The sequence below is a fragment of the Penicillium arizonense genome, assembly GCF_001773325.1.
Source record: "Penicillium arizonense strain CBS 141311 chromosome Unknown PENARI_contig001, whole genome shotgun sequence".
Taxonomy (NCBI): domain Eukaryota; kingdom Fungi; phylum Ascomycota; class Eurotiomycetes; order Eurotiales; family Aspergillaceae; genus Penicillium; species Penicillium arizonense.
In genome coordinates this window covers 2,387,316-2,415,264 of record NW_019173278.1, presented here as the reverse complement: position 1 = coordinate 2,415,264, position 27,949 = coordinate 2,387,316, and the positions used below count along the sequence as shown (strand labels likewise).

The following is a 27,949-nucleotide window of genomic DNA, read 5'->3' as shown; positions in this document are numbered from 1 at the left end:
ACCCTCGATATCATGAATGCTGTCATTGTTCGCTCGCCTTGACCAGGGCAGCAGCGGCATGCTGGGCGCGAAGGCCTCCAACTTCTCGTTTCAGTCGGAAGTTTTCCTTCTTAACCCGGTTGATTTCGTCTAGAGCACTTGCCAGCTGGGATTTCAAGGAGTCCTCTCCGTTTCCTGATCGAACGTCCTTGGCAATCTTGCTGAGTTCTGTATTGAATCGATCATAAAGCGCCTCGTTTTCGGCGCTCGCTTCGCGATAAAGCTCGTCAAGTTTCTTCACGCGTCGCTCGCTGAGAATCAAAGACGACTCCAAATCTTTTTCAAGAGCAGATGTGCGGCCATTGTATTCTCCACTAAGCATATCGAACCGGGCCTCGAGGGTGCGCATGCGAGCTTCAAGAGCTGCATTGTTATCAGAAGATGGACAGCTGTTTGTGCGGTCCATACTGAAGTCCAAACCGAGCGGTTTCGTTGGTGCAAACGTGAACGATCGTAGCTCGTCACCAAGTGCCGTGAGCTCATCTTTGAAGGCTGCATGAGTAGCTGATTGGTCCTTCTTTTCCTGCTGCACACGATCGCGTAGCTATATCAATGTTAGTCAAATGATCTCATCAGATAGCGAAAGCCTTGGCAAACCTTTTGTGGACTCTGCATCCGTATTTTCGGCTTCTGCGAAGAAGACGATGGCTGTGGCCGTCTGCTATCGGAGCCGTTGGTCGTCGGGCGCTCTCGAAGGCCTGGCGCCCGTTGGGGAATACCAGATGCACGAGATCGTCTATTTTCGTCGGCAGGCGATTCTGAAACACTGCCTCGGGATTTGGATGTTCTCTCCGTGTAGGGCGTCTTAGGATCAATGTTCTCCTTCCGGCTGGGTGTAGAAGGTCGATTGGGAGACATTCTGCGAATGGGTGATCCTAATCGTACTGGTGAACCCGATTTCGCCGGTGACTTGCCACGCGCAGGCGATGCTGGAATATAGCTGCTCTGAGGCCTGGGCTGTCTGGTGGGTGTAATAACCTCTCCTCGTGGGCGGCTAGAGGGTGTTACCGGACGAAGTTGCTGAGTGGGAGAGATGTTGGATGAATCTGAGGATGCCGTATTTGGTCTCAGGTCCGACAGTGAGCTCCTGCGTTTCCTACGAACTCTGGGCACGCCATCATCAGATATTCCTCGGACAGAGGACAAAGATGGAGGCTTTTCGTAGCCAGTGCCTGGTCTTGAGATAGTTTCTTCAGATGCAAAGCCGTAGGGGCGATCGCGGGATGTAGGCCGAAGGAATCCCAACCGGGCGTCCACATCGGTCGACTTGGATCGTATCAGGGAGCCTTTCGGGGTGTTGGGCTCTGAGCCAGCTGGGCTTTGTTTCTTGCTCAATGTCCGTAGAATTGAAGCAACTTTGCTTTCTCCTTCACCTTTTTCACTCTTCTCGCTCTTTGAATTGTCCTTGTGCAAAAAGCCGAATCGTTTGCGAAAAGAAGAAGAATTAGAGCCAACAGATCCGGTATTGCCATGTGAGGTCTTCGATTGATTGACGGTTAGCGTTCCTTCCACTGAAGTGCCACCGGGGATGAAATCTTCGAAGAGGTTGTCAAAGTCATCGACCAGTCGATCCAAAAGAGAAACGTGATGGATAGGATCTCCGTCTTCTGTTATTACCTCAGCAAACGCCATGGTCAGGGCACCGCGATCCCCATCATTCCCTGATGCATCGAGCAGCTCAGCAAGCAGCCGAATGATTGCAGCCAGCGCTCGTCTGTTCTGCGGACTCATTTCCGAAAGGAATCTGCGGAATTGCTCGTCAAAGTCGCGCGGGATCATGGTGTCAAACTGGCTCTGGATCCATTTCAAAGAAGAAGAGCTCAGAACGGGACCCATGCTTCTTTTCCATGCGTTCGCCAAGAAGGTTTCAAATGCAACAAACAACGTATCAACAGGCACTTCGGCGGCAGCCTGAATCTTGCTTGGGTCTTCGAGCAAAATGTTGTAGAGCTCATTGACCGGTGCCCGGTCGGCATTATCTCTGGCACGAAGCATTCGGCCCAGGATGTTTCCACTTCGAGACTGCAGAGAGAGGATATAAGCTGCAAAGGTTTGTTCCAGCAAGCTGAACTGGGCATCCAATCCCCGAGAATCGGAAGCGCCAACAACCGAGATTTTACTAGTACTTTCCTCTTTTTCCTTGTCCTTGTCCTTCTCTTTTTCTTTTTCTTTTCCGGGAAGTGACGAAGGCAACGTGTTTGATCGTGACAAAGTGCCTCTTGGTGGAGGCATTTTCGGAAATTCGCCGGTCAAAGTTGCTGAACTGGGTCCTTTTAGTGTTGGGACATTATCACGACTACCCCCCAAAAGGTTGGAAATCAGTTTGGTTGGCGAAGGTGGTCGGAATCCTCGCGAAGACTTGACTTGTGTGATCAAGCTACTGGCGATATACCGAAGGGTTTCAAAATTGGAATGAACCAGTGGCTCCGTCAATACCGGGTTTCGAGGGCTGTGTAAAGGCGACAAAAGATATTGAAGGCGTCGTGAGAGAGTGGGGACAAAGGTGTCCACTGTGATCAGATCGGTAGATCCAGAGCCAACCACAGTCTCGATGTCCAATCTATATTGGTCTCCATTTGGAGGAGATATCGATATGACAACCTCCAGATTAGTGCTTTTCAAGATTTGTCCACAGGCAGCCTTGGAGGTATCAAATACAACTCGGATTTGGGACGAGTAATCCTGGCTCAACGTGGGACTTTGGCCATACTCACACACGCAGGCCAAAATACCGACATTACTGGCCAAACCAGTAGGGCTCCGTAAGGACCACTTTCCTCCTTCTCGTTCGCTTTCTGGGAATCGGCCTTCAATCTTCGCCTTTGAAATTTCCTCAATCAAGCGATTGGCTCTTCCTTCGTACATGGCTGTCAACTCCAATGCAAGCAAGTCCGATGGTGTGTTTATGTCGGCCGGTATGGTGTTGCTTGCGATTGGCAAAACAAACAGCATTCGGCCACAGGTGGATTGCATACATCGAACCTTGTGGAATTCCAATACTTTTGCAACTTGGAGTTCCGATTGAGGTAAAGACATGGACATATCAGCGGTAGGCGAGGCTGCATTGTCAATATCAGCCAACAACGCACGGGCGGTAGCTTTGCTTTCAGCAGGCTTTGCCAGAAGAACTAGACAATTTTTGTAGAGAAGCAAGATCCCTGCATTAGGGCCGGATGACTGGGTATCCAGGTTGTATGGAGGGGTAATCTCGTTGAAATCGACAGCGGTAATCAAGCGACCTTCGGGGAAAGTCTTGACAGGCCATCCAGTAACAAGCTCTCTCAATCGTTCTAGGCCTTGTGCATGGCTGGATGGGGAATCATTATCCAATGCACAAATGTCCTTCACAATGTCTCGCGCTTTCAACAGAGTTCGCACAGCCGGATGAACCAAGGGCAGACTGCCTGTCATGGTGTCGATTAGAAGACTGTACCGAGGAAGTCGTTGAACGGGCTCCATCAGCAAAGATCGCAATCTCTGCTCTCCGGTTTCGTATACTCTTCTCGAAAAGCTGGAATCCCTATCCTTCATGAACGAATTCAAAGTCTGGGTAAACCCGGTGTGCGCGCGCATGTAATCTTTGTATGGCTCTGAAAATCGAGGAAGCCATTCGAGGAGGGCCTTGGCAAATGCCACGGCTCCGAGCGCATCTTTGGTGTCCCTTGAGCGTCCTCGCGTAGAAGGAAGCTCCGTGTCATGGCCAATATCTGTAATGGCATCTTTCTCTGTTTCATCCAGGACCTGTCGAATGACATCAAGAAAGCCAAGGTTGATACTCAGAATGTCATTCAAACACGGTGGGAACAATGCTGCCAAAGCTTCCTCGGAGGGGCTGGTGCTTGATGGCCGCCTCTCATGGGCCTTTTGGCGGAATTCGTCCGCAACCTCATGGACAAGGGAATACAGCTTCGCAACGTATCGCTCCTCGGTATCAACAAGCTCACACATTGTTAAACGGAGAGCCTCTTTCTGGGTTCTCGCAAAAGTCCGCGATTTGCTGACATTGGTCGGTTGAGAAGGCGCCCGCTTCAGTCGAGATGTTGGCAAGAACATAGGATCCCCCAGCGCCTCGATGAGTGGTGTGTATGGTCCGTACTGTGGGTCTTGGCTAGCTTCCACGTCAGATCCCGCGCTCTCGCGTCGCTTGGATGGTTGTATAGTGTCCGCAGGGAGAACAACATCGATATCAATCCATGGAACTTTGCGTTCTTGATATGCGCTCCGAATATCTCGAATGATCTCCGTTGGATCATCCACTTTGACCATCCGGTTGGCCAAATCTGCCGCGTGCATTTCATCAAACATCTTTGGGGGCTTTCCGGGCCGACCTGCACGAGCCACCCCCGTCAAACGGTGCTTGACCGGCTCAGACAGCTCGGCAAAGTATCTCAACATGCTCACTGCCAGTCCGCGACAGACCTCGTCACCTTGTTTGTCGCGGGGTAGGTGGTTGACCGCCGCATACACGGGAGCAGCGGGAGAGACTGTTATTCGAGGATAACTTTGAAAGCCGGCCGTTGTGAAGATATGGGCTTGAATGCGCGAGCTGCTGACAGTCGCATTGGCCGTGGAGACAGCGCCGTAGAACACGAGGATGGATGATAAACACGAGTCGATAACATGGTAAAGGCTAAGTTGTTCGAGAGGCAGGTCCGATAGCGTAGGACTCGGGGGAGGTGCAATAGTCGCCATGGTGAAATTATTCACGTGTAAACGTGCAAGTGCAATAAGCTGGCCAGGCAGGCGCTATGCGCGATAAACAAATGGAATGCGCCGACGGGCGTAGCAGGCGCGATGTAAAGAGAGAAAGGAAGCGCAGCGGCGCAAGGTGTTTTCAATGAGAGGATTTGTATTCGGGATGAGGGAATGACAGTTCGCGATATAGGATTATCCTATGGTTGATGCGATCGCGATCGCGCTCCCCTCCATGGAAGCCGAGGGATAGGAAGTCACCAATCAATTCATGGGATCAGGCAGGTTAAGAAAAAGAAAGGTGGAAAGAAAGGCCAAACAGAGAGAGAGTGTGTGAGATTGAGGGGAGTTTGTTTTGGCGGGGAGAGAAGCGGTGGGTTGATATCACGATAGCCCGATTGCGGGTATTAGCGCCCTGCTAAGAGAATGGTGGAGCTGAGAAACTCAGGATTCTCTTTGGGCTTCATGGTGTTTTTATTGTTTCTGTTACTGTCCGGCCAACGCTTGTACAGTCTACGTTGCTATCCCCAACCGCTGCAAGGAGTGTGACAAGTCACATCTGGAGCACATGGGTTTTGTCACTTGTTTGCTTCTTTCGTTTCAGATGGCTACACGAGCTTAATTTTTGCACGTTTCATAGAGAGAGGATGTTCTAGGTCATATTATAACAATGCGATTATACCTTGGACAGGATGGCTAGAGTCATGAGTCATTTGAAACATAATATCCGATTTGGAGTTGATCTTTGTTTACTTGGAAAATATACCGACCCAGACGTAAAACAATAAGCAGAATCCCAGATGTTATACAGTTAGAAACATGCATATCTCTCATACTTTCATGTTTGCTATCACATTCTGATATTGAAGTTATACGTACGCGTACTATGGAGTATGTAGATGTAGTGTCGTGTCAACAAGGTGGAATCCCACCCATGGATGCAGTCTAATACCGGAGAATACGATGTTACTCCAGTGTGGCTACTATAAACCAATGAAAGATGTTTAATACACCCATTATCGTATGTACTGTAACTCAATCGTTACAGCCCCTGGTGTAGGCGGTGAGCAGGCGGGGGAGACGCTAACCTCGAACAGGCAAGCAGCAGTATGATGAGAGACCAGCTGTTTTGTTCCGACCTCCAACATGGTGCCACCAGCATCTCTTGTGATGCTCGATTCCACCATGGATTCGAACCTTCCCATTGCCATCGACCCGGTGGCTTTGGTGACCACTGAATGTATTACCGTCACCTCGTCCATGCGCAAGCATGCCCGCTGGGCTCACTCCTCGGTCTCCGCCATCTTGGGCGGCAATGGAGCCTCTCGTGTTTACGAGCCGGAGGCCTCTGCTCCTCCGAGCCCTCGCAAGAGCACCCAATCGACTCCTCGCGATGACGATCATGCTCTGGCCAATCGGTGGGGCCTTCGAGGCAAGAAAGGGAAGAGCATGCAGGATAACCCGTTAATATCGGCCTTTACACGATTGCGGAGCGATCTCAAAGGATGCAAAGACATTCGAACGTTTGATACCCCAGCCCTCCTTCATCCATTCTTACAGGTTGTCCGCTCCTCATCGACCTCCGCCGCAATTACCTCCCTCGCCTTGGTCGCTATCACCAAGTTCTTCTCATACAACATTATCAATCCAAACTCCCCACGACTCTCCATGGCGATGCAACTACTGTCAGCGGCGATTACACACTGTCGATTCGAAGCGAGCGACTCTTCGGCGGACGAGATTGTCTTGTTGCGGATTCTCAAGTTGATGGAGGGCGTGCTTTCCCGACCCGAGGGCGAGCTGTTGGGCGATGAGAGCGTCTGCGAGATGATGGAGACAGGACTGAGCATGTGCTGCCAAGGGCGTCTGTCAGAGGTGCTCCGGAGATCTGCCGAAATGGCAATGGTGAAAATGTGCCAAGTGATTTTCGGGCGGCTGTCGCATCTTGATCAAGGCATGCCCGCAGGACCGGACCCATTTGCGGGCGAAGACACAAAAAAGGACCCACTATCTCGCCTTAAAATGGACCCATCGGTCAATGGGGACACTGTGACATCCCAGCACCTATCGGCTATCAGTGCAGACACAGCGGCAGCCGAAAGGCACAGCACAAGCCGTGAAGGATCGCCCGAGCAGGGACACCATAGCGGTGCAGCGGCTGCACCACCCAGCCCGCATGATGACCCCGAAGCCGATGTCCAGCCATATTCCTTGCCATCGATAAGAGAATTGTTCCGTGTTCTGATCGATCTGTTGGATCCCCACAACCGGCAACATACTGATGCCATGAGAGTGATGGCACTCCGAATTATCGATGTCGCTCTGGAGGTAGCAGGGCCCTCGATTGCTCGGCACCCTAGTCTGGCCGTTTTGGCCAAAGATGATCTCTGTCGATACCTCTTCCAATTGGTCAGGTCTGAACAAATAGCTATTCTTACGAGCTCCCTGCGAGTTGCCGGTACCTTGCTGTCTACTTGCAGACCCGTATTGAAACTGCAGCAAGAACTTTATATTTCATACCTTGTGGCCTGCCTTCACCCTCGAGTGGAAATCCCTCGTGAACCTGGGATTGACCCCTCGCTATATGAAGGCATTCCGCAATCACCAAAACTCGTCAAACAACCGGCCTCACAGGCGAACAGCGGCAGGTCTACGCCTGTTCCCGTCAAGGACCGACAAAAGCTAGGACTTGAAGGTGGTTCAAGGAGGCCTGAAGCCCGAGAAGCCATGGTAGAAAGCATTGGTGTTTTGTCCCGGATACCTAGCTTCATGGTTGAGCTTTTCGTCAACTACGACTGCGAAGTGGACCGAGCCGATTTGTGTGAGGACATGATTGGATTACTTTCTCGCAATGCTTTCCCGGACTCTGCAACTTGGAGCACGACAAATGTACCCCCGCTGTGCCTGGATGCTCTCTTAGGCTATGTACAGTTCATTTACGACCGATTGGATGACGAACCAGTCCAAGGAGACTATCCTCCGCAAGAGCGCTTGAAAGATCAACGCCAGACAAAGAAGATCATCATCAAGGGCGCACAAATCTTTAATGAGGAGCCCAAGAAGGGAATTGCCTTCCTTGCGAGTCATGGCGTTATCGAGGACCCCAAGAACCCGGTGTTGGTGGCCCGCTTCTTGAAGGGAACCTCACGGTTGTCGAAGAAGGTTCTCGGAGAGTACATCTCTAAACGTGACAACGAGGAACTCTTGGGTGCCTTTGTGGATCTCCTTGACTTTTCGGGACGCAATGCGGTGGAGGCACTTCGAGAGCTCCTCAGTTCATTCCGTCTTCCCGGCGAGTCGCCACTTATTGAGCGAATCGTCACGACTTTTGCAGAGCACTACATGGAAAAAGTGAAACCCGCCGGTATTGCCGACAAAGATGCACTTTATATCTTGACTTACGCCATTATCATGCTGAACACAGAACTCTACAATCCTAATGTCAAGTCACAAAACCGCATGACCTGCACCGGTTTCGCCAGAAACTTGCGGGGTGTGAATGGAGGTGGGGATTTCGCAGAGGAATTCCTACAGGAGATCTACGATTCCATAAAGAATAACGAGATCATTCTTCCCGACGAGCACGAGAACAAGCATGCGTTTGATTATGCTTGGAAGGAGCTGTTGCTGAAATCTTCATCCACCGGTGAGGTTGTAACTGGCGAAACCAACGTGTATGACGCCGAAATGTTCCAAGCAACGTGGAAACCAGTGATTTCAACTCTTTCATATGTTTTCATGTCTGCATCGGACGATGCAGTGTATTCTCGCGTTGTCAATGGCTTCGACCAGTGTGCCCAGATCGCCGCTCGATATGACCTAACTGAGGCATTCGACCGCATCGTCTTCTCGCTTGCGTCGATCAGCACTCTGGCCACTGCTAAACCTCCAAGCACAGCCCTTAACACGGAGGTCCAGGCAGGCCAAAAGAGCGTGATGGTGAGCGAGCTTGCCGTCAAGTTCGGCAGGGATTTCAGAGCTCAATTGGCAACAGTGGTACTTTTCCGAGTCCTATCGGGCAATGAAGCCACTGTCAAACAAGGTTGGGAGCATATTGTTCGCATCTTGAGTAACTTGTTCATCAACTCACTCACCCCGCCATTCGATGCCGAACTCACATCCGAGCTTGATATTTCTCCAATCCCCCTGCAGCCTCCATCACAAGTGGTTGATCGCGATGGGCGCAACAACGATTCGGGAATTTTGTCGGCATTCACGTCTTATCTTTCAAGCTATGCGGCAGATGATCCTCCTGAACCTTCAGATGAGGAACTTGACAACACGCTCTGCACAGTGGATTGTGTGACGGCATGCTCGATACCCGAAATTTTATCAAATCTCAAATCTCTCCCTCTATCTTCACTGGAGATGCTCATGGAAGCTTTGCTGTCTCAGCTCCCCGAGGAGAACGCACCGGCAGTAATTGTCGTTAAACCTGAACGCCCATCACCTACATCAAGAATTTCAAGCAATAGAGTGGATCCCAACTCGCCAAAATATGATCCCTCGATGATATTTGTCTTGGAGTTAGCCACCGTGCTCGCTCTTCGTGACGACAAGACACTAGAGGTTCTAGGTGAAAATCTGGCAACGACTCTTCAAACACTAGTGCGCGATGCAAAGAATCTTCATCCACTAACCGTGTCCCGCGTCGTTTCTTATCTTCTCAATCTTCTGCGACTGAGCCATGTATGTACTGTCCAGTACGCTGTTGCCTTGGTTTCTTTTCTCACTGACCCTTTCCCAGGACCAACACTTCATGCGGGTACCTGTCGTGCTTCATGCCATCTCTGGATTCGATCAGGATATCCTCGAAACTGTTGCGACTCCAACAGTGAAGGGCCTTGCTAGATGCATTAGCCACACCGGTCTCCTCCGAAACGAGATCACAATCTCCCCCGATTTCTGGTCAATCTTGCAACGCCTCCACCAACACGAGGCGGTTGCGGCTCTAGTGTTCGATCTTCTCCAAAGCATTATCGAGTCGATGCCCGACATCGTCACTGCTGACAATTACGAGTTTGTGGTTAGCTTGGCAAACGACTTTGTCAGCGCTGGACGTGTGGGATCCATTGAGGAACGACACAGAGATGCCCAGGCACGCCGCAACAAGGGCACGAAATCGAAGTCAAGGTATGTCATTCTTTAATATCTGACGTTCTCCATACTTATTTCTTAAGTGAAAACCAAGTTGTTACTCGCGGTGTGAGGGCAATTGGCCTGATCTACCACTTGACCGGTCGAGTACCAGCCCTAATCAAGCAATCCCACCTCGAGGAGAATGAAGGTAAAAATATGCCCTTGGAACCCTGCTTGGAATGAACTAACATAATCCAAATTATAGCCTGGGCTGCCTACTGGTCTCCCATTTTCCAGTCACTGACCACTCAATGCATCAACCCATGTCGAGATATCCGCCACCATGCCATCTCCACGCTGCAAAGGTCTCTCCTGTCCGCCGAGCTGATCTCAAGTGATGACAACGAGTGGGCTAGTATCTTCGATGAAGTCTTGTTCCCGCTTGTGCTACTCCTCTTGAAGCCCGAGGTCTACCACTCCGATCCAGTCGGCATGAGCGAGACTCGATTCCAGGCCGCAACTTTGGTGTGCAAGATCTTCCTACGCTTCCTTGACCAGCTTCCCAACAGGACGGGCATGCTTCCTCTCTGGCTCAAGATTCTGGACATCCTCGACCGTATGATGAACAGTGGCCAAGGGGATAGTCTGGTAAGTCTACCCTTACCCTGCATTCCGAGCATGTCCCCACAGCAAATCTAACATACTTCCTTCAACCTCGCAGGAAGAGGCAGTCCCCGAAAGCTTGAAGAATATCCTCCTTGTTATGGCCGATGGAGGCTACCTAGTTCCGCCATCCCAAGACCCAAGCAAGGAGGAAGTCTGGGTCGAGACCCGTAAGCGCCTAGGTCGCTTCCTACCCGATCTCTTCAATGAGGTCTTCCCTGAAGCTTCCCAGGAAGCTGAAAAGTCTCGCCCGGGCTCTGTCATCGCCTCTCCAGTGCAACCCACAGAGGCCGAGAAGAAGAGCGAAGAAACTGCCGCTCCACAGGAAACCGGAGAAGAAAATGGGACCGCTGACGCTGAGGGCCAACCTGCTTCCGAGGAAGTTCGGGAAGGTACTTCATAGTGGAAATGCCAGTCCTTTTGACCTTTTCCGCGTGCTTATCCTCGGCCATGATGTTTCTCTATCTTCTCAATTTTCTTTGCATTTACACCTAAAATAGCGTTGGGGTCTATGCTGTACCTTTCCATTACCTAGTCTCATTTCTCTACCCCATCTCCCATGTAGATATAGTTCAATTTGATCATCGGCGCTGTGTTCGAAAAGACAAGCTCTCACTCATATCCTTGATAATGTGACTACTTCGTACGCAACAAATCAAAACATGATCGACGTTCTTGAAATTATGTCTTATCCGGGTGTTGATGGTTTCAAACGTATATTGGCTGATTGCTGATGACAGATAATTGGTGACTCGAAAGTATCGTTCCATCGAACAACCTATACACACGTACACATACAGCTAAACAAGCGCCACATCAAATCAGGTATCCCAAAACAAGAAAGGAAAGCAGATAACGATGGAAACGCGACAAAAGCCTTCGGTCCAAGTTCAAAAAACAGAAGAACAGAAGGAAAACAAATCATAATTTGGAATGCAGTGGGTGGTTAGACCAATGAAAACGAGATTGACAAGACAATCCATCGCCTGCCCACGTCGGCGTGCCTGGGAATGAGGCAGCTGACGGAAACGCGAGGCTGCAGGTGAGGTGGAGGTGCATCCACGCGCACATTCTTATATTCAACGCCTTGCTGGCATTGAATTTCTCATTTGTACTGGAGCATCATCAGGCGTACGGGACACGAGTTCTTGCTTCAACTGGAAAGAAGCGCCTGCATAGCCATTACGATACTAGTTAGGCTACAACAGGTTAATAGAACTTTGATTGGTTGATTGATTGAAGACGATCCATCGCAAATGATACTTATACTAGGAGTTAAGAAGAACAGCAAGAGTATACACGTGGACAGATGCAACACAAAAAGTAGATGATAGATCGAGAAAGAAATGATGAAAGGTGAAAAAAGTCATGAATATCCGCTTTCTCTGGGGAGAAGATGGTCTGTATGAAGCCTTTCCCTCTCTAATCCTCGTCCATGTCAAGATCAATGGCATCGGGGTTGGCAGTCGCGGCAGCGGGCGCTTTGTCTGCGGGAGGAGGCCGGTTACCACCCTCTGGACCGCTGCTGGCGGCAACGAATCCAACAGGGGCGCGAGCTTGGCGTTCCAACTCGGCCATGGCATCTGCGCGATCTTGGCCCTCTCCACTCTGTTCGCCTTCTTGGGGCTGTTGGCTTCTCGCAATAGCCTGGGATGCAATGAAGTTGACATCGGTACTGCAGGAAAGGGGTTAGCGAATGATGCAATTGTGCAGATGGGTTGAATATCACATACTTGTATTGAGCCTGGACACTTCTCTTGATGCGAAGCATCTCCTTGAAAGTATCTTCGTTTCCGTGCTGAACTTCGAAGGCCTCCCACTTCTGCCAGAAGGGAGCGTTTGTCCGGGGATCGCAGAATTGAGATGCGTGGCCGTAGATAGCGCGGGCACGATCGATCTCGCCAAGTCGTCGCTCCATCTCGGCGAACTTGAGACACATTTCCTTCGCCTCTTGGTCGGGCAAGGCGGCGATGGCGCGCTCGTAGATGGGTCTTGCGGATGTGAGACCAAAGTTTGAAGCTGACTTCGTGATGTAGAATTCGAACATCTCGAATCGGTCCTCGTCGGAGACTGCCCGCGTTGCGCGCTCGTAGATGCGCATGGCGTGTCGCGCAAGACCACGCTCTTCTTCCAAGTTTCCGTACATCAGGTAAAGGGACTTGGCGAACTTGGGCGGGCATTCTTCCAAGGCTTGCTCGAACAAATCTCGGAGACGCTCAATGCCGATCTTGCGGTCCACGGCCTTGGTCAAGTACATGTTCCACAGCTCAAAGGCAACTGGATACATGAAAAGATCGAGGCCGCGCTCGTATACCTTGAAGGAATCTTCGAAGTACTTATTTTCCTCCAAAAGATTGGCATAGTTAACGACAGTTTGGGGTGTCGCGATGCGAAGCTCGAAGATCCGCTCGTAGACCTTTTTGGTTTCTTCTAGAGAAGAAACACTCTCGACGAGATCGACATAGAAACTCCACAATTTCCAGCTCTTGTGGATTCTTTGCTGTGGAGACAAGTTCTCGTCAAAGTAGTCCACGGTGGACTTTTTGGGTGCCTGTGTCGCCTTCGCCATGATGCTAACTGCCTTGTCGAAGTTCTCGGCACGGAGCTCCATTTCGGCCCATTCGCACCAAGTCTCCGCCAACTCAGCCACGGACTTGAAGGGGACCTTGACAGCCTTGTCGAAGATGACTCTGGCAGTGTCCAAGTCTCCGCCATTCTCGTAGAGCTTGGCATAGTTGACCCAAAGCTCAGAGAACTTTCCATGGGCTTTCTTGGGACTGATTGCTGCAATGGCATTTGTGTAGGTCTGAACAGCTTCTTGCTTGTTATCGCCCCAAAGTGCCACCCTCTTCTCCCATTCAATGACGTTGTGAGGGTTCTGTCGTAACAGCACATCATTCACCAGGAATGGTCTGCGATCCATCAGCTGCTCGAAACGCATCATGCGAAGGTCAAGATCAAAGTCGGCTTCTTCGTCGAGTTTGCCCTTTTCAGACCGAACCGCTGCACCTTCCATCAAGTTGCCGATGATAGACTCCTCGAATTCGACATAAGAGTCAAAGATAAGAGTGAAATCACGAACAGTCATGACAGTAGTAATTCCCTCCTCGAAGACATCCCGCGCCTTCTCGAAGTTGCCCTTGGTGATCCAGTATGTGGCGAGACCGGCCCATAGCTTGCCTCTCTGGTCTGCGAAGCGTTCAACACCACTCCGGAGAATGGCATCGACATCGATTCCGACCTGTGGGCCAGTTTCGATTTTCTTAGCCTTGGAAACAAGCAAGTCGACCATCTCCGTCCATAGCTGGAACGGACTCTTGCCATTCTTGGACTGGAATCGTGGGTTGTCAAGGATCTCCATGAACTTTTTCACGGCTTCCGTATATTCGCCCATCTCAACGAGCAGCTCAATGTACTCTTCAGCATTCTCTGGGTGAATTTGCATGTACCGCGCAAAGATTTTGACGGCGGTTTGGCCAGAAGCAGACCGAGCGAAGCCCTTGTAAAGCCTCCAAATTCGGTTGTGCTGGGTGACTGGCAAAGCACGCAAGGAACGGTCGAAGGTTCGTCGAGTCTGGGTGATAAGAGGTTGTTGGAGTAGGAAGGAGAGGTACATTTCCCAGATGCGCGGCATCTTGTTGAGCAGGATCAAAGCTCTTTCGAAGAGGGCATTCACTTTCTGGTATTCGGCGCGATATACCGTGGGGTTGCGCCCCTTCAAGTGTTTCGTGCGGAACTCAAGATACTATCAAAGTCAATAATTAGTGCCCAAAAAAGTATGAGTATCGTCGGGCTCACCATCTTCCAGAGCTTGTATGACCGCGGTAGCTGTCTACAAGCACGCTCCATGATCTGAGAAGGCATTTGTATTAGTATAGTCCATCGTAGGGCGGTCGTGGTGAGCGGCGACGTACAAATGCTTGCTCATAGAGCGTGCCATTTTGCTGCTTGAATTCGATGTAGGCGAGCCATGGCTTGACGCTGCCGGCGTCGCGAAGCAAATCTTGTTCGTAAACGATATCCTGGTCGGCCTGCTCGAGCAAAGAAGGTCAGCATCGCTCCAATAGTCCAATGGGTCAAAATTACAATCAAATAGAGGTCCGGCCGGGCCGCAGACGGTCGATCCATCTCTGCGTGCTGCCGGTGCGATCTCGGGGGCAACAGAGTCCCTGGCATTGCGCCACTCAGTCGAGCGGGATCCAATTACACGGTCTCAACGTGTCAGCATAGAGGTAGGGCGCATGAATAGGAGGCTGCTTGCTTTGCGCGTCTGGATGGAAAACCATTGAGACGGATGTAGTCGTATGCCAGTCACGTGGAGTGTCTGTATCTGGCGGGCGGTGAAGCTCTTTATCAGCGTCATATCAAGGTGGCCGCATTATGCCAGCCGAACAACAAGGTCTCTATTGTGCTTTGTGCTGAGATACAGTCATGTCGGGTGCCGTAGTAAGTCTACATGGGATTGAAGCTTTCAATCATTCTATCTGACAGTTCTCTAGGGCCGAGAGGCAGTATTCCCGACTCGCCAGTCACTGGGGTTGATGAAGAGCAAGCTGAAAGGGGCGGAGATTGGACATAGCTTGCTGAAGAGAAAGAGTGAAGCTTTAACAAAGTGCGTGATGTCTGTTCTTCCTGTCCGTCTGGCTGTATACTGACCGTCGATCTCTTTGAACAGACGTTTCCGAGGTATGCGGTACCGACACATTCCCGTTCCCCCGCCTTACATAGACGCTAATAATCCTTCACAGAAATCACACGACGCATCGATGAGGCCAAGCAAAAGATGGGCCGGGTCATGCAAATTGCAGCCTTCTCCCTCGCTGAAGTGAGCTACGCCGTTGGAGGCGATATTGGATACCAGATCCAGGAGTCAGCCAAGCAGGCCCGTTTCCGCGTGCGAGCGAAGCACGAGAACGTCTCCGGTGTCTTCCTGCCGCAATTCGAAAGCTATACACAGGAGGGTGTCAATGACTTTGGTCTGACCGGTCTGGGCAAGGGTGGGCAGCAGATCCAGCGCTGCCGGGAGACATATGCACGGGCTGTGGAGACGTTGGTGGAACTGGCAAGTTTACAGGTATGGATGGGACTATGCGATAGACCGGGGTATCGCTCACTAATTGCGACAGACTGCCTTCTTGATTCTGGATGAGGTTATCAAGGTTGTCAACCGACGAGGTAAGTTACATGCCTATGAACCGTCACGGCTTATAGACTAATAATTCTCCTATAGTAAATGCGATGTAAGATCCGAATCATTTTAGGTTCAAGTTGGCCTGCTGTTTGATACTAATCTATCACAGCGAGCATGTTATCATTCCCCGAACTGAGAATACCATCAAATGTTTGTGCCATCTACTTCGCTTGGAATTCACTGGCTAACTTCCAAAGACATCAACTCCGAACTCGACGAATTGGACCGTGAAGAGTTCTATCGTCTCAAGAAGGTCTCGAACAAGAAGCAGAGGGACGTCGCTGCTGCAGATGCAGAGATCCTTGCAGCTCGTGAAAAGGCAGCGGCGCAGCAGGCAACAAACCCGGAAAAGAATTCCACGGTTCAAGTAGAGGAAGAGACGACGGATGTTCTAGGAGAGCAGGAAGACAACGATGTCATTTTCTAGGCCCTGGGCTTCCTTCTATTGTGCTTCTTACAGATACTCTTTCCTCGTTGGCTTCCATCTTTTTCAGCAGTGACATGCACTGCTTTGTACGCTCATACTCTTTAGCCCTCTGGCTTCCTGTTCATCTACTTAGGAAGTATTGAATTCCATGTGATACACAACCTTGATGCATTGCGACAGCAAGAGAGTCGGGTTAATGCTCTCCGTATTCCTAATACACACGTTTAAGACGAGACCTTCCAAACGCCAAAAAGAACGAGACAGGGATATTTTGTATGATGCAACATGCCAGCGACTATTGACGCTGGTAAGTGACGCGAATCGGCTTGCCCTGCTCGCCCATGGGCATGCCAGACGTAGCCTCCTTCGCGCTGATTGCTCCTGCCTCGGTCTCGTACTCGACGAAAGCAATTCCCTTTCGGCCGGGCACCATTCTGACTTCCTGGAATCCTTCGAAACGACCAAAGACAGCAGACAGGCCCTCCTCGCTCGCCTCGTCGGGCAACTCCCGCAAGAACAGAATCTTGTTGGGTGGTAGGTACTCGTCCGGAACGACTGCAGTCGTGGCACCGGAGGTCGGCTTGAGACCAGCTCCCTTGGTTGTCTTGGCTGGGCGTGTGGATTCGGCGGCGGCGGCGGGACGCTTGAGTTTCTTCTGTGCTTCGAGCGCTTCTTGGGCTTGTTTCCGCTCTGTAGAACACTCGTAGTTAGCATCGGCTTGTACATTCCATACCGATCGGGAAGTCCATTTAACACACCTTTCTCGGCCATGCGCCTGCGCTTGTGAGCCTCTAGCTCGTCGCTGCCGCCTTCGCGCTGGACCGTCGCATCACTTCTTGTCTTTGCGTAATCCAAGACCATAGGCTTATCGAAGATGTCGAAGCCATTGATTTCCTCAATAGCGCGGGTAGCGGAGACGACGTTGTCAAAGACGACAAAGGCCTGGCCCTTTGCCTTGAGATTCCTCTTTGCGATGATTTCTAGAATGGTGCCATATTCCGAAAAAATCTCCTCCAAAGCCTCTTTCAACTGCTCAAGCTTGATTCTCTCATCTAGATTCTTGACCTAATCATTTCGCAAAGCCGTTAGTATGTGAGTGCTCAAGCGGGACCGGAACGCTGATTAGCAGGGGAGGGACAAGATGCGCACATATACTCTGCGAACAGTGGTTAGCATGGATCTTGGCAGATGATGAATGAGTACTCACGTTGAATTGGCAGGAATGCCAGCTGCAGAGACGGTCGCCATTGTTGCGACAGTTGGAGCTCTGGGAGACGGCGATGTTGAGCTTCCGCTTGACCAGAGGTGGGTGAGAGATGAGGTTGAGGGGGAGTTTTGGGACATAAGGCACTAGTGTGATATTCTTTTACACTAGTAGCATCATTGGTCTAGTGGTAGAATTCGTCGTTGCCATCGACGAGGCCCGTGTTCGATTCACGGATGATGCACATTTCTTTTTTCCCTTTTTTTAATTTCTCTCTCCCGGTTTCTTATTTTTTTTACTAGGCTTTGTTGCAAATCTTGTAAATTAAATTTATTCCGGTATATAAATTCATACATCGTTAATTGTCAAATTCGTAGATCAATATCTCCCGCATTCACATTCTATACCCTCTTCAACTTCCGTGTCAAGGGGATTGGCGGTCATCAATCCTGTCAAACGCTTCAAGTGCGGGTTGTTTAATCACGTCCTCGGTACCCTTCGGTCGTGAATGATGGAGAGATTTCGTTGAGGATTGACCCCGTACCTCACTCGCAGAAGACCGATGAACAAGTGGACGAATGGATGGTAAACAGGAAGCAATTATCGTGACAGAAGCTTCTGTGAGACTCCATATGAGTGCAGTCGGAATAGTATCTAACAGATCACGATATCCATCAGAAGTCCCTGGAGAATATTTAGTAATCCATCACTCTTGCGGGCTGATATGAAGCATACCATAGGTGAAGTATAACAATACCACCATTCGCGTGATACCAATAGCAGTTGATAGCGAGCCTAGTAAGAACACCAGAAGCACACAGATCTTCTTGGAGATTGTGAGCTGCAGCTGCCATACCAACGGTACGGGGAACAGCAGGAGAAGTATATCAGTGACCACATCTGCGATGGCATAGCCAGAACACGAGATCTCGGCTTGGATGCGTTAAGTCTTCGAAAGCCGATTTCGCTATCACGACACAGACAGAACCACACCAGGAACTAACCAATCAACAACCCTCTGACATGGCTGGGTGCAGATGCCAAGAGACTCACCCGACTCTCACCCTGTCTGAAGTGATGTGTAGCATAGTGGGCGCTACGTATATGCGAATACTGAATATTTTATGCTCTCCCCACTGGTTTGGAATTCTGTAATCAGTGGTCTGAGCCACTATCGCCGACCGTAAATGCCCTTTGAATGTCAAAAAGTAAACCAGAATTAGATTGAGTCCACGGGTCTATGGTGCTAGTTTAATCATAGGATTGATAATACAACGCCCCGGCCCCAGTTGAAATCGACTCGTCAATCATATAAGAGATAATCCTGCCCAAGGAGTTAGCAAATGTCCTAAAGGTGTCGTTTTAGTTGTGGGTTACATACGATTCTGTTTGCTGACTGCCATCGTATGGTTCATGAGACTCGAGGCCACGGAATACCTTCAAAGTAGGATATGCACGAATGTCAAAGTCGTCACATAGTCTTCCCTCCCGTGTGCAGTCCACCTTGACCAGGGGAATCTTGTCATTTTTCAGCTCCGCAGCCGCAGCCTCAAACTTAGGGGCCAACATTTTGGAGTATCGACACCACGGTGCGTAGAAATTAGCCAAAACCAAGTCATGCTCCTCCATGAAATCGTAAAATGTCTCCTCGGTCAAAGATACGGCATTTGTGTCGGTTGTACGGGTAGCAAACACAGCCGTCGTGGCTCCGAGCAGGCTCAGATATAAGGTGTGAACGACCGCATGATGAAACACGGTGATACAGAAAATAGGCAGCGCTGGAAAACTACCGATATTTCAGAAGGGTGAGCTTTAAAGGACTCGGCGGAAACAGACGCAGAAGATCCGCTAAGCCTTATGAAAGAGATTGTGGAAGGAAAGAGAACTGGAAGATAGGAACTGGAGTTTAGGCTCCAGGGCCCTTTCAGTTAGTGCGGCTGAATCTTGGCTGTACTGTTTTTAGGTTCTCTCTGTGCTTCGCCACCTGCTTCGCCCGATAGGCATCGATGTAAACGGGCGCCAATCATGAAATTCCACAATTCACAGCTTATATTCCTGGGCAGCTAAGATAGGAAAGCCCCACCCGGCAGAGGAAATCAAGTACGTATAGCCACAGAAGTACAGCATGCCGGGGCTATTGCGGGCCGTTCTCGGCCCGCTTACAGGTACCTTGGATTGTGCATTTGCTAGAAACAGGATTGAGAAGCATTTTTCGAGAGTGATTTGGGCGCATTGGGGGTTCTTCATAGGCAGTTATAGGATCCTATATAGTCGGGTAGGGTTGTGTACAATTTAATATGATTAACTTTAAGCAAACCGCTGCAGTAGAATACATTGAAGGCAGAGATAACTTAAGCTAAAAAGCCGCTAACGAATGAGCCATGTCGAATGTCTTAGGGGGGTGTGGCTTTAGACCAACTATATGGACACCCATCTTAGGGGTCACGTTTGGACTGAGGAACATTGTTTGTGATCGAGGATCTCGTCTAAGAACCGAGATCTCGTTCGTTAATTGTTTCCGCAGTTTACTGGGGCTCTGTTCTCTGCCTTGGTACCCCGTACTTCCATATAAATCAGCCGACATATTCCTCAAGCAGCATCCCCCTCCACACACTTAGCCAAACCACCAACCACCAACCACCGCGATGCAGATCGCATTCCTCTTGTCCCTTACAGCCCTGGCCAGCATCAGCACCGCCCAATCGGCAGGCTGCAACAAAAATATACCCTCCAAATTCCCAACCCCAGGAACAAGCACAAGCCTCAAACTTCCAGGCTCAGACCGCCAATACCGACTGTACATCCCAGCTAACTATGAGAAAAACACGCCAACAGCACTCTACTTCTCCTTCCACGGCGCCAGCCGCGACATGCTAGAAGAGGAAGACCTCTCACAATTCTCCAACCCAAAATTCAACCCCAACGGAATCGCCATCTACCCAGACAGCAAGAATGGATACTGGCTCTCCAATCCAAACGCAGACACGTCACGCCCCAATGATCTGGATTTCACAAACGATCTCCTAACCCACATGGAGGAGAAGCTCTGCGTCGACACGAGCAGAGTTTACTCAGCGGGCAAGTCAAATGGCGGTGGTTTCACCGGCGTAATCGCCTGCAATGCCACCGTCGGAAGCCGATTTGCTGCCTTCGCAGCTGTCAGTGGTGCATGGTATGACACCGACGACATTGAAGGTGTGGGTCCTTGTGCGCCCGCTGAGCGTGAGGAGGGATATCCTTTCCTTGAGTTCCATGGCACGACAGATACCACTGCGCCTATTGATGGGAACACGAAAAGTATTCCAAAATTGCCGGTCATTGATATCCTGCAAGGCTGGGCGAATCGGAATGGTTGTGCTGAGAAGGCTCGGTGGGCTAGGAATGAGACGGCCTTTGAGAACCCGTTTGTTAAGCATGCTTCTTGGGATTGTGGTGGCAAGTCAGGTATTGTGCAACATTATCGTGAGGGCGAGAATGGTCATTGTTGGCCTAGCACTGTTGGCAATGATGACTATGACCGTCTGGCTAGTCAGTGTCCACTCGGCAGGTACGTGTTCAATGCTACTGAGTACATTTTTGACTTCTTTGCTGGGTATCGACTGGGTGCGTGAGTGTATTTCTATTTCATTATTACTACTGGGCTCTAGATTACTGATTATTCTTAGTGTCGACAGTGAGTAGAGACAATCTGTGAGAGAGATGGCAGTGTACAATGGAATGGGGATATATTCTCGAATACATATACGTTTACATGTCTATGCATAGTATGACACTAGAATCAAACCACGAATACTTTTGATTTTCAAAGATCTATTCAGAAGGCAGGCTCAGAGGAACTCCTACTTGACAAAACCCTACTCCCAATATTCCTCGGGTAAGTGTCTACATCCTCGCTCGTCGTCACTTCAATACCAGCCATATGAATTTCGTAGTCAGCAGGGGAACTCTTGGCCGATGCCAACGAGGGTCCATAATAGCTGGAAAGCTGATGTGTGTCGTCATCATCGGTATCTTTGCGACTAGATTTTCCGAGAGGTAAAGCTCAGCAGGGGTCGAAGGGAGGGTAGACAAGCTTTGGATTTCCATCAGCATCGCTTATTGTCACAAGAAAAGAAAAAGAAACTTACCAGACACAATGCCAATATTAGTCTCCACGGCTGTCCACGTGGAAGGCCCAATGAAGACTCACGTAACATCTTAAGATGGGGTTTTATATGATTCCAACATGACCACCAATCGGAGAATTGACATGATGCAAATACTGCTCCAATTAGCATTTATCCGAATCGGCACACAATGGTGGATACGTAGAAGCCTCCCACTGCAAAAGCACAAGTTAGCGCAATCTTTGCGACTGTGTTTCGCTGGATCCTCCACACATACGGTAAGGGCAGAATCAACAGGGTGAAGTCTGCGATGATATTCGGGACTGCGTTCCCGATGAAAAAGCTGTTGATGTCCACACCACAGTGCGATTTAATGGAGCAATCCCAAAGAGTCTGGATAGGCACGCATTGGAAAACGGTTGTCAGGATCTAGGATCATTAGACAGACTGTTAGATTAAACTACCTCGGGGGAGAGCAGGCTTCGAGTACCACACCAAGTCCCCACGCCGTGATCACGGATGCCAGGATATAGATTGGAATATGTATGTTGGAGCTGCTGAAGATACGCCAGAAAAATAGCAGGACCGAGTACTTCGTCAAACAGAAAGAGAGGGTATATAAAATCTCGCAGACAAATAGGTTGATATAGAAGTGCGATACACCCAGTATCCCCCATTTATAGATATGGGTGCCGACACCACGATGGATCCAGATTATCATGTCGATGAAGTTGCCCGTAGCCATAGCCTATCTAGGATCAGCATTAGGGTCACAAAAAAACAAGATCCCTGCTATGTAAATATCCAGGTGGAAAATGAGAATCCATACCAGCGCAACACAGATGATATAGTCATCCCACCATAATCCAGCCTTGGAGACACCCAATCGACAGTACAGCCGCAGTGCTACGATGATTACCGCTAGAACATACATAGGTGAAGGAATAAGTCTCATACAGCCGAGACTGATGGGACGCATTGAGATCTATGCCGGGTGGAGGGGTGAGATCCATAGTACAGAATTAAGGCTCATGTAGAACAAAGAAACCATGGAGGCTGGCTTTTAATATGGCCTATTGCATAGTTGAAACCCCCCAGGATACTTGATTACGCCGGCTGATATTCATCTTCCGGCCCCGGACCCATGCTCAATTTCTTGTCGCCATGTCCAATCATGACTACCACGACTTAGCCAGGTCTATGCATGCACTATATGCACGGCTGGCGAACCCCTGCAAATGGAAATGAAACAGCTCGGTAGCGATAGTGGTAGCGTCGCTATTGTCGAGTAGTGTAATGTATATTAATGTATATTGGGCTTGGATCTGCTGGTCCTCCATTCCCCAAAACATTTATACTCTCTCAAACATTATGACCACTATCTTATTTGTTCCCGGTGCTTGGCTCACTCAGCTATTTTATCGGCCTTTCCTCCAAGCTCTCACGGGAGTCGGCTACGATGTCCGCTACGCTGGCTATCCCTCTTTAGATCCCAAGGAACCATACGGCATCGATTGTCAAGCCGATACCGATGCCATTGGCGCCATTCTCCGCCCCCTGGTGGAAGATGAGGGCAAAGATGTCCTGCTCTTTATGCATTCTTACGCTGGAATGCCTGGAGCGGCGGCGGCTACCGGACTAGCCAAGTCACAGCGGACTCAAGATGGCAAAGCGGGCGGCGTTGTCGGATTGTTGTTTCTGGGGGCGTTCGTCGTTGCCGAAGGCTCCAGCTGTGCTGGCCTGATGGGCGGAAACCTGCCCCCTTGGATTTTAGTCGATCAGGTAGGACCCTCAACTGCTAGGAGCAATCATTGTCTAACTCGTTCTAGCCATCAGCGAATCTCAATATCGCAGATGACTCTATCGCCAACTTTGCCGCGGATGTTGACTCGGCGTTGGCCCAGTCCATGGTGACAGAGCTGAAACCGCATGCCACCTTGCCCTTCAATTCGCCTCAGCCACATCCGGCCTGGGCGGACGAGGCTTTCCAGGGGCGTTTGGCCTTTATTGTCACGACCGAGGATCGTGCGGTGCCGAAAGAGGCGCAATTCGGTATGATGGCTGCCACGCAGAAACCGTGGATTGTCAAGGAAATCGCGTCTAGTCACTGCGGACCGTTCCTGAATCAGATTGATGAGACCCTGCGACTGATACGGGAGATCATTGGTCAATTTCCACAGAGTTAGAAACACAAACCTATATGGGTGATTGCAAGGAAGAAAATATGCGGACTTTGACGGCCAAAGCTTGATAGATTGCCTATGTAGATCAATGTAGATCAAGTATAGTCAAGACACTCGGGTAATTACAAAGTTAACACCGGTATGATCCTCGGGCATCCATTCCAAATCCTCATTCTGCATAGCCCAATCCTGAAGGTATAGTATAGTGGGTGATAGATACGATATCCTTTCTTTATTCGGTATACTCTTTGATGGGTTTAGCCCTGTAAGTGCCTTAGACCAAGCGACGTTAATAGGGATGACGGGATATTTATCAAGTATCATGTATTCTATGGGATGTGTACTACATTTCAAGAATGGGATTTACAATCAACTGTATAGCAATGTCATGTTCCAATACCAAATCGGTCCTCATTATTCATTTATTTTAAGCTTGTTGAGCAAGCACAGTCCGCAGGCTCTCAACCTGCGGCTTTAATTCCTTAGGCGGAGCAGACCAGTCCTCGAACTTGGTAATTTCGGTGTCTGTTACCACAAACAGATACTCTGCAGCACTTGACCGTATCTAATAGATAAACCAGTAGGTTAGCACATCAACGATCAGAAGAAAAAGAGTGTAGGTGTAAATACTCTAGGGAACGGATGCAAGAGCAGTCCTGACATCTTCTTTAGAACATCAGCTCGCATGGAGTCGATTCTTGTTAATGCAGCATATGCTTTGACGGCGGCTTCCAATCGAGCCATATTGGCCGATCTCAGATGTGATTTTTGGATAAGGATAAAGAGTTTGCGGAAACTGAATTAGACGCTGTATGTTAGAAAATGATGCTAAAATATAAGCAACGCGGAATTGGGGGACGGACCTTGGATCTGTGCCTTCCGGGATAACGGGGATATAGCTATCAATCAAGAAAGCGACGAATTCAACAGCAGGAATGGCAAAGCGATCATCTTGGATATTGTCACTCAACACCGTAGAGATATCTTGTAAGAAAGCCATCAGGATTTCCCGTCGCTGCGGCTGTAATTGATTGTTAAGGAACTGGGTCAAAGCCGAGCGAGATGCTCGTACAAGACCTTCCGCTCCTGAGATAGCAGAGGTAGCAAATCCCTGCAGCAGTGGAAGACGAATCCAGTCAATGCTCTGCAAGGTTAGTAGCTGGGCAAAGTACACCTGCGACGAAACGTGGCTGAAGTGTTCGAATTTCCTATATTCAGTCAGTAAATATTTCCAAATATGATCAGGTTGGTAGATTACGTTTCAAGCGGAGGCATATCTTCCGCTGACTCCCAGAATCCTTGTAGGCAAAGCCATGCCTGGAGTCTGACCTTGTCCAGCTTCTCGGATGCAAGACGGCAAAGATTACCGACTAGATTCTGGACTAAGGGAGAGCGTGATTTCGAGCCTGGTTCTCTTTGTAAAAGGATACCTGCTGCTTGGATTGCTTCCACTCGGATGAGAGATCCAATGTCACCTCTTCGGTCTGTGGTGTAATCATTCAAGAACTCAATGAAGTTGGCCGCAACTGTATCAATCGTACCTAAGATGTTGTTAGTTCTGGCGACCAAAAAGCCAACATCAGAGAGATTAGCATACCCATGTATGGCAGGATGCTAGTAGCCAGGCATTTTACAGCAGCCACTCTTTTTTCAATGAGTTCTTCTTTCCCGGTGTAACGAAGTAGCTCAGTGACAATGTCTTCCTGGAGATCACTTTGTCCTTCTAGCTGTTTGAACACCGCACCGAGAGCCAAGATTTGGCCGCGACCAGTTGGCATTCTCCATGACGTATGAAGATGGGAGAACCAAATTCGGACCGTTTCTTCTCGCTTCGCTCTCGACAGAAGAGGGAATAATTGCGACAAAGCAGTTGAAGACGTTTCGATAGAGGTATCATCACTCCGGGATGCACAAATGGATAAGATTTGGAGTGTGCGATCGAGAAGCTTTTCGCAAGGATGCGCTAGTTTCATCGTGATGGTAGATCGGGACAGAGAGGAAATTAAGCACGATGATGCCTCTGCTGTCAGCTCAGGACGTGACGTCTGGAATGTCAAGTCGTCGTCTGTAGGACCTGATGAAGAACCGAAGATCTCCCAGGCATTGGCCACTCGAGAGGACACCTCCTTAGCTTCCTGGGTATCTCTTGTCTCAACCGAAGTCTCCCAGTGAGAAGTGAACGCATCCACTGTAGCAGCAATCGACAACAGACATCCGTGCCGTGATTCAACATCACTGCGAGATGTGCTAGAGAACCTCTGCAGTAAACGATCCAGGACTAACTGCATAGTCCTGTATACCTCCTGGGTGCTCAGTGTTCCAATAGATTTCGCCGCGTGTCTTCTAGATTCCGCATCTGGCGAGCCAATGCCTCTCCAACCCATCAAAGCATCCAGCAGAGGACTCCAGTAGATCTGATCTAGAGACGCCGTTGCTTTCGCAACATCTATCATAGCGCGAGAGCGACGAGCGACAGCATGATAGTCGACCACCTGCACAAGCGGAATGCCTTCGGCGATGGTATTGGGATGACGGCCAATCAATTCCTGCAGAGCAGCAGAAGAGCCGCGACGGATGTTCCCAGATGGATCAACACAAGCCGCACAGACAAGCTCCACAGCCAGTTTCTGCAGGACATCAACCTCTTTCTGACCGGCTGGTGAGGCCACTATCTGTGATTGAAGTGCCAGGAGCTCTGGAGTCGTATACTTCCGGGACAAAGCCCATACACCAAAGCAGGCAGCGTCTCGCACACCAGTGCCCACAGAACTACCAGTAGATGATCTCTGCTCAAAGCATAAACCAGATACAAGGGACTGGAGGATCTCTGGAAGCTGGTGAATTGGAGGTGCACGGCGGAAAAGCAAATGTGATAATGTCAGGATTAGTCCTTGCCATCGTTGGGCATCAACAGCGCTGAGATTGCGTTTGAGAGTGTGAGTTCCAAATTTCCGGGCCTCAAACGGTGTCATCAGAGAACCATCGTCCTTCTCATAGAGGATGTTTTCTCCAAGCGATCCAATGACCGCCTCGATGACTTCAGTCCCCATTTCTGGATCCAGTTTCAAGGTGATGATGCTGAGTGCTTTACTCGCCGCAAATCGCACAGGAGTATCTTTGTCGGCCAGGGAGACCAAGAAATGATCAATCGCATCTTCCAAAACGGTAGATAACACATCATCCGTAATGCGGCCATCCCCTCGCTCACTCAGAGACAAAGCCATGACTGTGATATTGCGAAGAATCTTGACGACAATCTTCCTAGCCAAAGCCGAAGCTTGGATAGTTGCGGATATCGCAGACTGTCCTTGGGATACACTGAGGGTCTGATGGAAGATATAATTTATCAAAGGAGCAAGATCGTCCACATGGCCTGATGCGCTCAGACGGGCAATGAACGTGAGAACACCAATGCAAGCATAGACAGAGGGCGGCTCAACCCCATCCGAGGGCTGGATAGTCGCAAACGCCCACTTAGTGAGACCGGTGAGAACCCCAAGGGCTTGCATATCTCCACGCAACGACAATCGAGCCAAGAGAGCCGTCGCAGCCTCTCGTTCTTTACCGGATGCACTGATATAATGCAACGACAAAGAAAGAAGAGATCTCGCAACCATCGGCATCTCAGCAGGCAACCAGTTCAGATGTTGTAAATTGTCATAAGGCACGGGGATATCATCCGACGACAGCGAAGAAAGGTCAAACGGAGCAAGCAGAAGATGAGAAAGCCAGACGAGCATCATATAACGCTCTTCCCAAATCAACCGTTGCGGCTCAGAGTCAATAAATTCCTCAGTGTTTGACGGCTGCACATAATCCCATTCAATAAAAGCCCGCAGCATCGATTCAAGGTATTTAGGCTCATTGTTTAGAAACCTGCTGATAACCTTGACGCCGCGAACTTTGCAGAATGTATACAAGAGTCTGCAGATAGCTCTTGGGAGCGGATACAGAGCTCCAACCTGAGATCGGCGCGGTGAAATAGTGCCATACTGGCCGCGATGCTTTATCAGGTATGCCAGGAAAGCGTCCACTAAAGGGGACAGCAGCTTCTGCAAGTGAGGATCTAGGAGTTGAGGCCACTCTTGGAACGGCTCAAGCTGCAAGAAGTATCAGTAAATATGCAACAGGGATTGATAGAGGTTTATTTCGTGGTTAGGGGATCTTACAAGGCTGACAAGTTTCTCTGTCTTGGTTACTTGCGCCCATTTGCGTGGGGTGCGGAGGGGTGTTCCATTTTGTGATCTCCACAAGAGCGAAGGGAGCTTTGCTGAAAACTCGGCCACTAAATCGCCGGATGCGCGTTGGAGCTTTACGTCTCGATCCTCGGCGGCATCCATCGTGGGCGATTGGAGTGGTGCAGCT

General features: G+C 49.8%; 9 protein-coding genes across 9 annotated transcripts; 4 read left to right on the top strand and 5 right to left on the bottom strand.

The window, feature by feature from the left end:
- Window positions 1–22: 22 nt before the first annotated feature.
- Window positions 23–4,731, bottom strand: PENARI_c001G00880 (putative Rho guanyl nucleotide exchange factor; the record flags this gene model as incomplete). Its single annotated transcript, XM_022626191.1, has 2 exons — window positions 23–583; window positions 637–4,731. The coding sequence occupies 2 exons, from the start codon at window positions 4,729–4,731 to the stop codon at window positions 23–25; spliced, it is 4,656 nt and encodes a 1,551-aa protein (XP_022493117.1).
- A 1,146-nt stretch (window positions 4,732–5,877) lies between these two features.
- Window positions 5,878–10,876, top strand: PENARI_c001G06229 (uncharacterized protein; the record flags this gene model as incomplete). The annotated part of the gene is made up of 5 exons (XM_022626622.1): window positions 5,878–9,420; window positions 9,479–9,864; window positions 9,912–10,018; window positions 10,076–10,458; window positions 10,532–10,876. 5 exons carry the CDS (start codon window positions 5,878–5,880, stop codon window positions 10,874–10,876), a joined length of 4,764 nt encoding a protein of 1,587 aa, XP_022493857.1.
- A 1,019-nt stretch (window positions 10,877–11,895) lies between these two features.
- On the bottom strand, window positions 11,896–14,649 carry PENARI_c001G05970 (mRNA splicing protein SYF1; the record flags this gene model as incomplete). The annotated part of the gene is made up of 5 exons (XM_022626607.1): window positions 11,896–12,148; window positions 12,207–14,218; window positions 14,272–14,325; window positions 14,388–14,504; window positions 14,560–14,649. The coding sequence occupies 5 exons, from the start codon at window positions 14,647–14,649 to the stop codon at window positions 11,896–11,898; spliced, it is 2,526 nt and encodes an 841-aa protein (XP_022493284.1).
- Window positions 14,650–14,904: 255 nt separating this feature from the next.
- PENARI_c001G12101 (H(+)-transporting V1 sector ATPase subunit D) lies at window positions 14,905–16,091 on the top strand (the record flags this gene model as incomplete). Its single annotated transcript, XM_022627082.1, has 8 exons — window positions 14,905–14,919; window positions 14,973–15,085; window positions 15,149–15,159; window positions 15,222–15,547; window positions 15,600–15,648; window positions 15,704–15,713; window positions 15,774–15,814; window positions 15,862–16,091. The coding sequence occupies 8 exons, from the start codon at window positions 14,905–14,907 to the stop codon at window positions 16,089–16,091; spliced, it is 795 nt and encodes a 264-aa protein (XP_022493429.1).
- Window positions 16,092–16,386: 295 nt separating this feature from the next.
- On the bottom strand, window positions 16,387–17,339 carry PENARI_c001G00067 (U1A/U2B'/SNF family RNA-binding protein; the record flags this gene model as incomplete). Its single annotated transcript, XM_022626115.1, has 4 exons — window positions 16,387–16,781; window positions 16,850–17,156; window positions 17,241–17,247; window positions 17,299–17,339. 4 exons carry the CDS (start codon window positions 17,337–17,339, stop codon window positions 16,387–16,389), a joined length of 750 nt encoding a protein of 249 aa, XP_022493876.1.
- A 1,207-nt stretch (window positions 17,340–18,546) lies between these two features.
- PENARI_c001G09420 (uncharacterized protein) lies at window positions 18,547–18,864 on the bottom strand (the record flags this gene model as incomplete). The annotated part of the gene is made up of 2 exons (XM_022626867.1): window positions 18,547–18,619; window positions 18,677–18,864. 2 exons carry the CDS (start codon window positions 18,862–18,864, stop codon window positions 18,547–18,549), a joined length of 261 nt encoding a protein of 86 aa, XP_022493934.1.
- Window positions 18,865–19,940: 1,076 nt separating this feature from the next.
- On the top strand, window positions 19,941–20,976 carry PENARI_c001G02282 (CE1 family esterase; the record flags this gene model as incomplete). Its single annotated transcript, XM_022626294.1, has 2 exons — window positions 19,941–20,902; window positions 20,961–20,976. 2 exons carry the CDS (start codon window positions 19,941–19,943, stop codon window positions 20,974–20,976), a joined length of 978 nt encoding a protein of 325 aa, XP_022493297.1.
- Window positions 20,977–22,772: 1,796 nt separating this feature from the next.
- On the top strand, window positions 22,773–23,587 carry PENARI_c001G10833 (alpha/beta hydrolase; the record flags this gene model as incomplete). The annotated part of the gene is made up of 2 exons (XM_022626978.1): window positions 22,773–23,183; window positions 23,231–23,587. The coding sequence occupies 2 exons, from the start codon at window positions 22,773–22,775 to the stop codon at window positions 23,585–23,587; spliced, it is 768 nt and encodes a 255-aa protein (XP_022493725.1).
- A 424-nt stretch (window positions 23,588–24,011) lies between these two features.
- On the bottom strand, window positions 24,012–27,924 carry PENARI_c001G00519 (tubulin-specific chaperone D; the record flags this gene model as incomplete). Its single annotated transcript, XM_022626158.1, has 6 exons — window positions 24,012–24,149; window positions 24,215–24,380; window positions 24,448–24,792; window positions 24,843–25,125; window positions 25,182–27,684; window positions 27,754–27,924. 6 exons carry the CDS (start codon window positions 27,922–27,924, stop codon window positions 24,012–24,014), a joined length of 3,606 nt encoding a protein of 1,201 aa, XP_022493906.1.
- Between the last annotated feature and the right edge of the window lie 25 nt (window positions 27,925–27,949).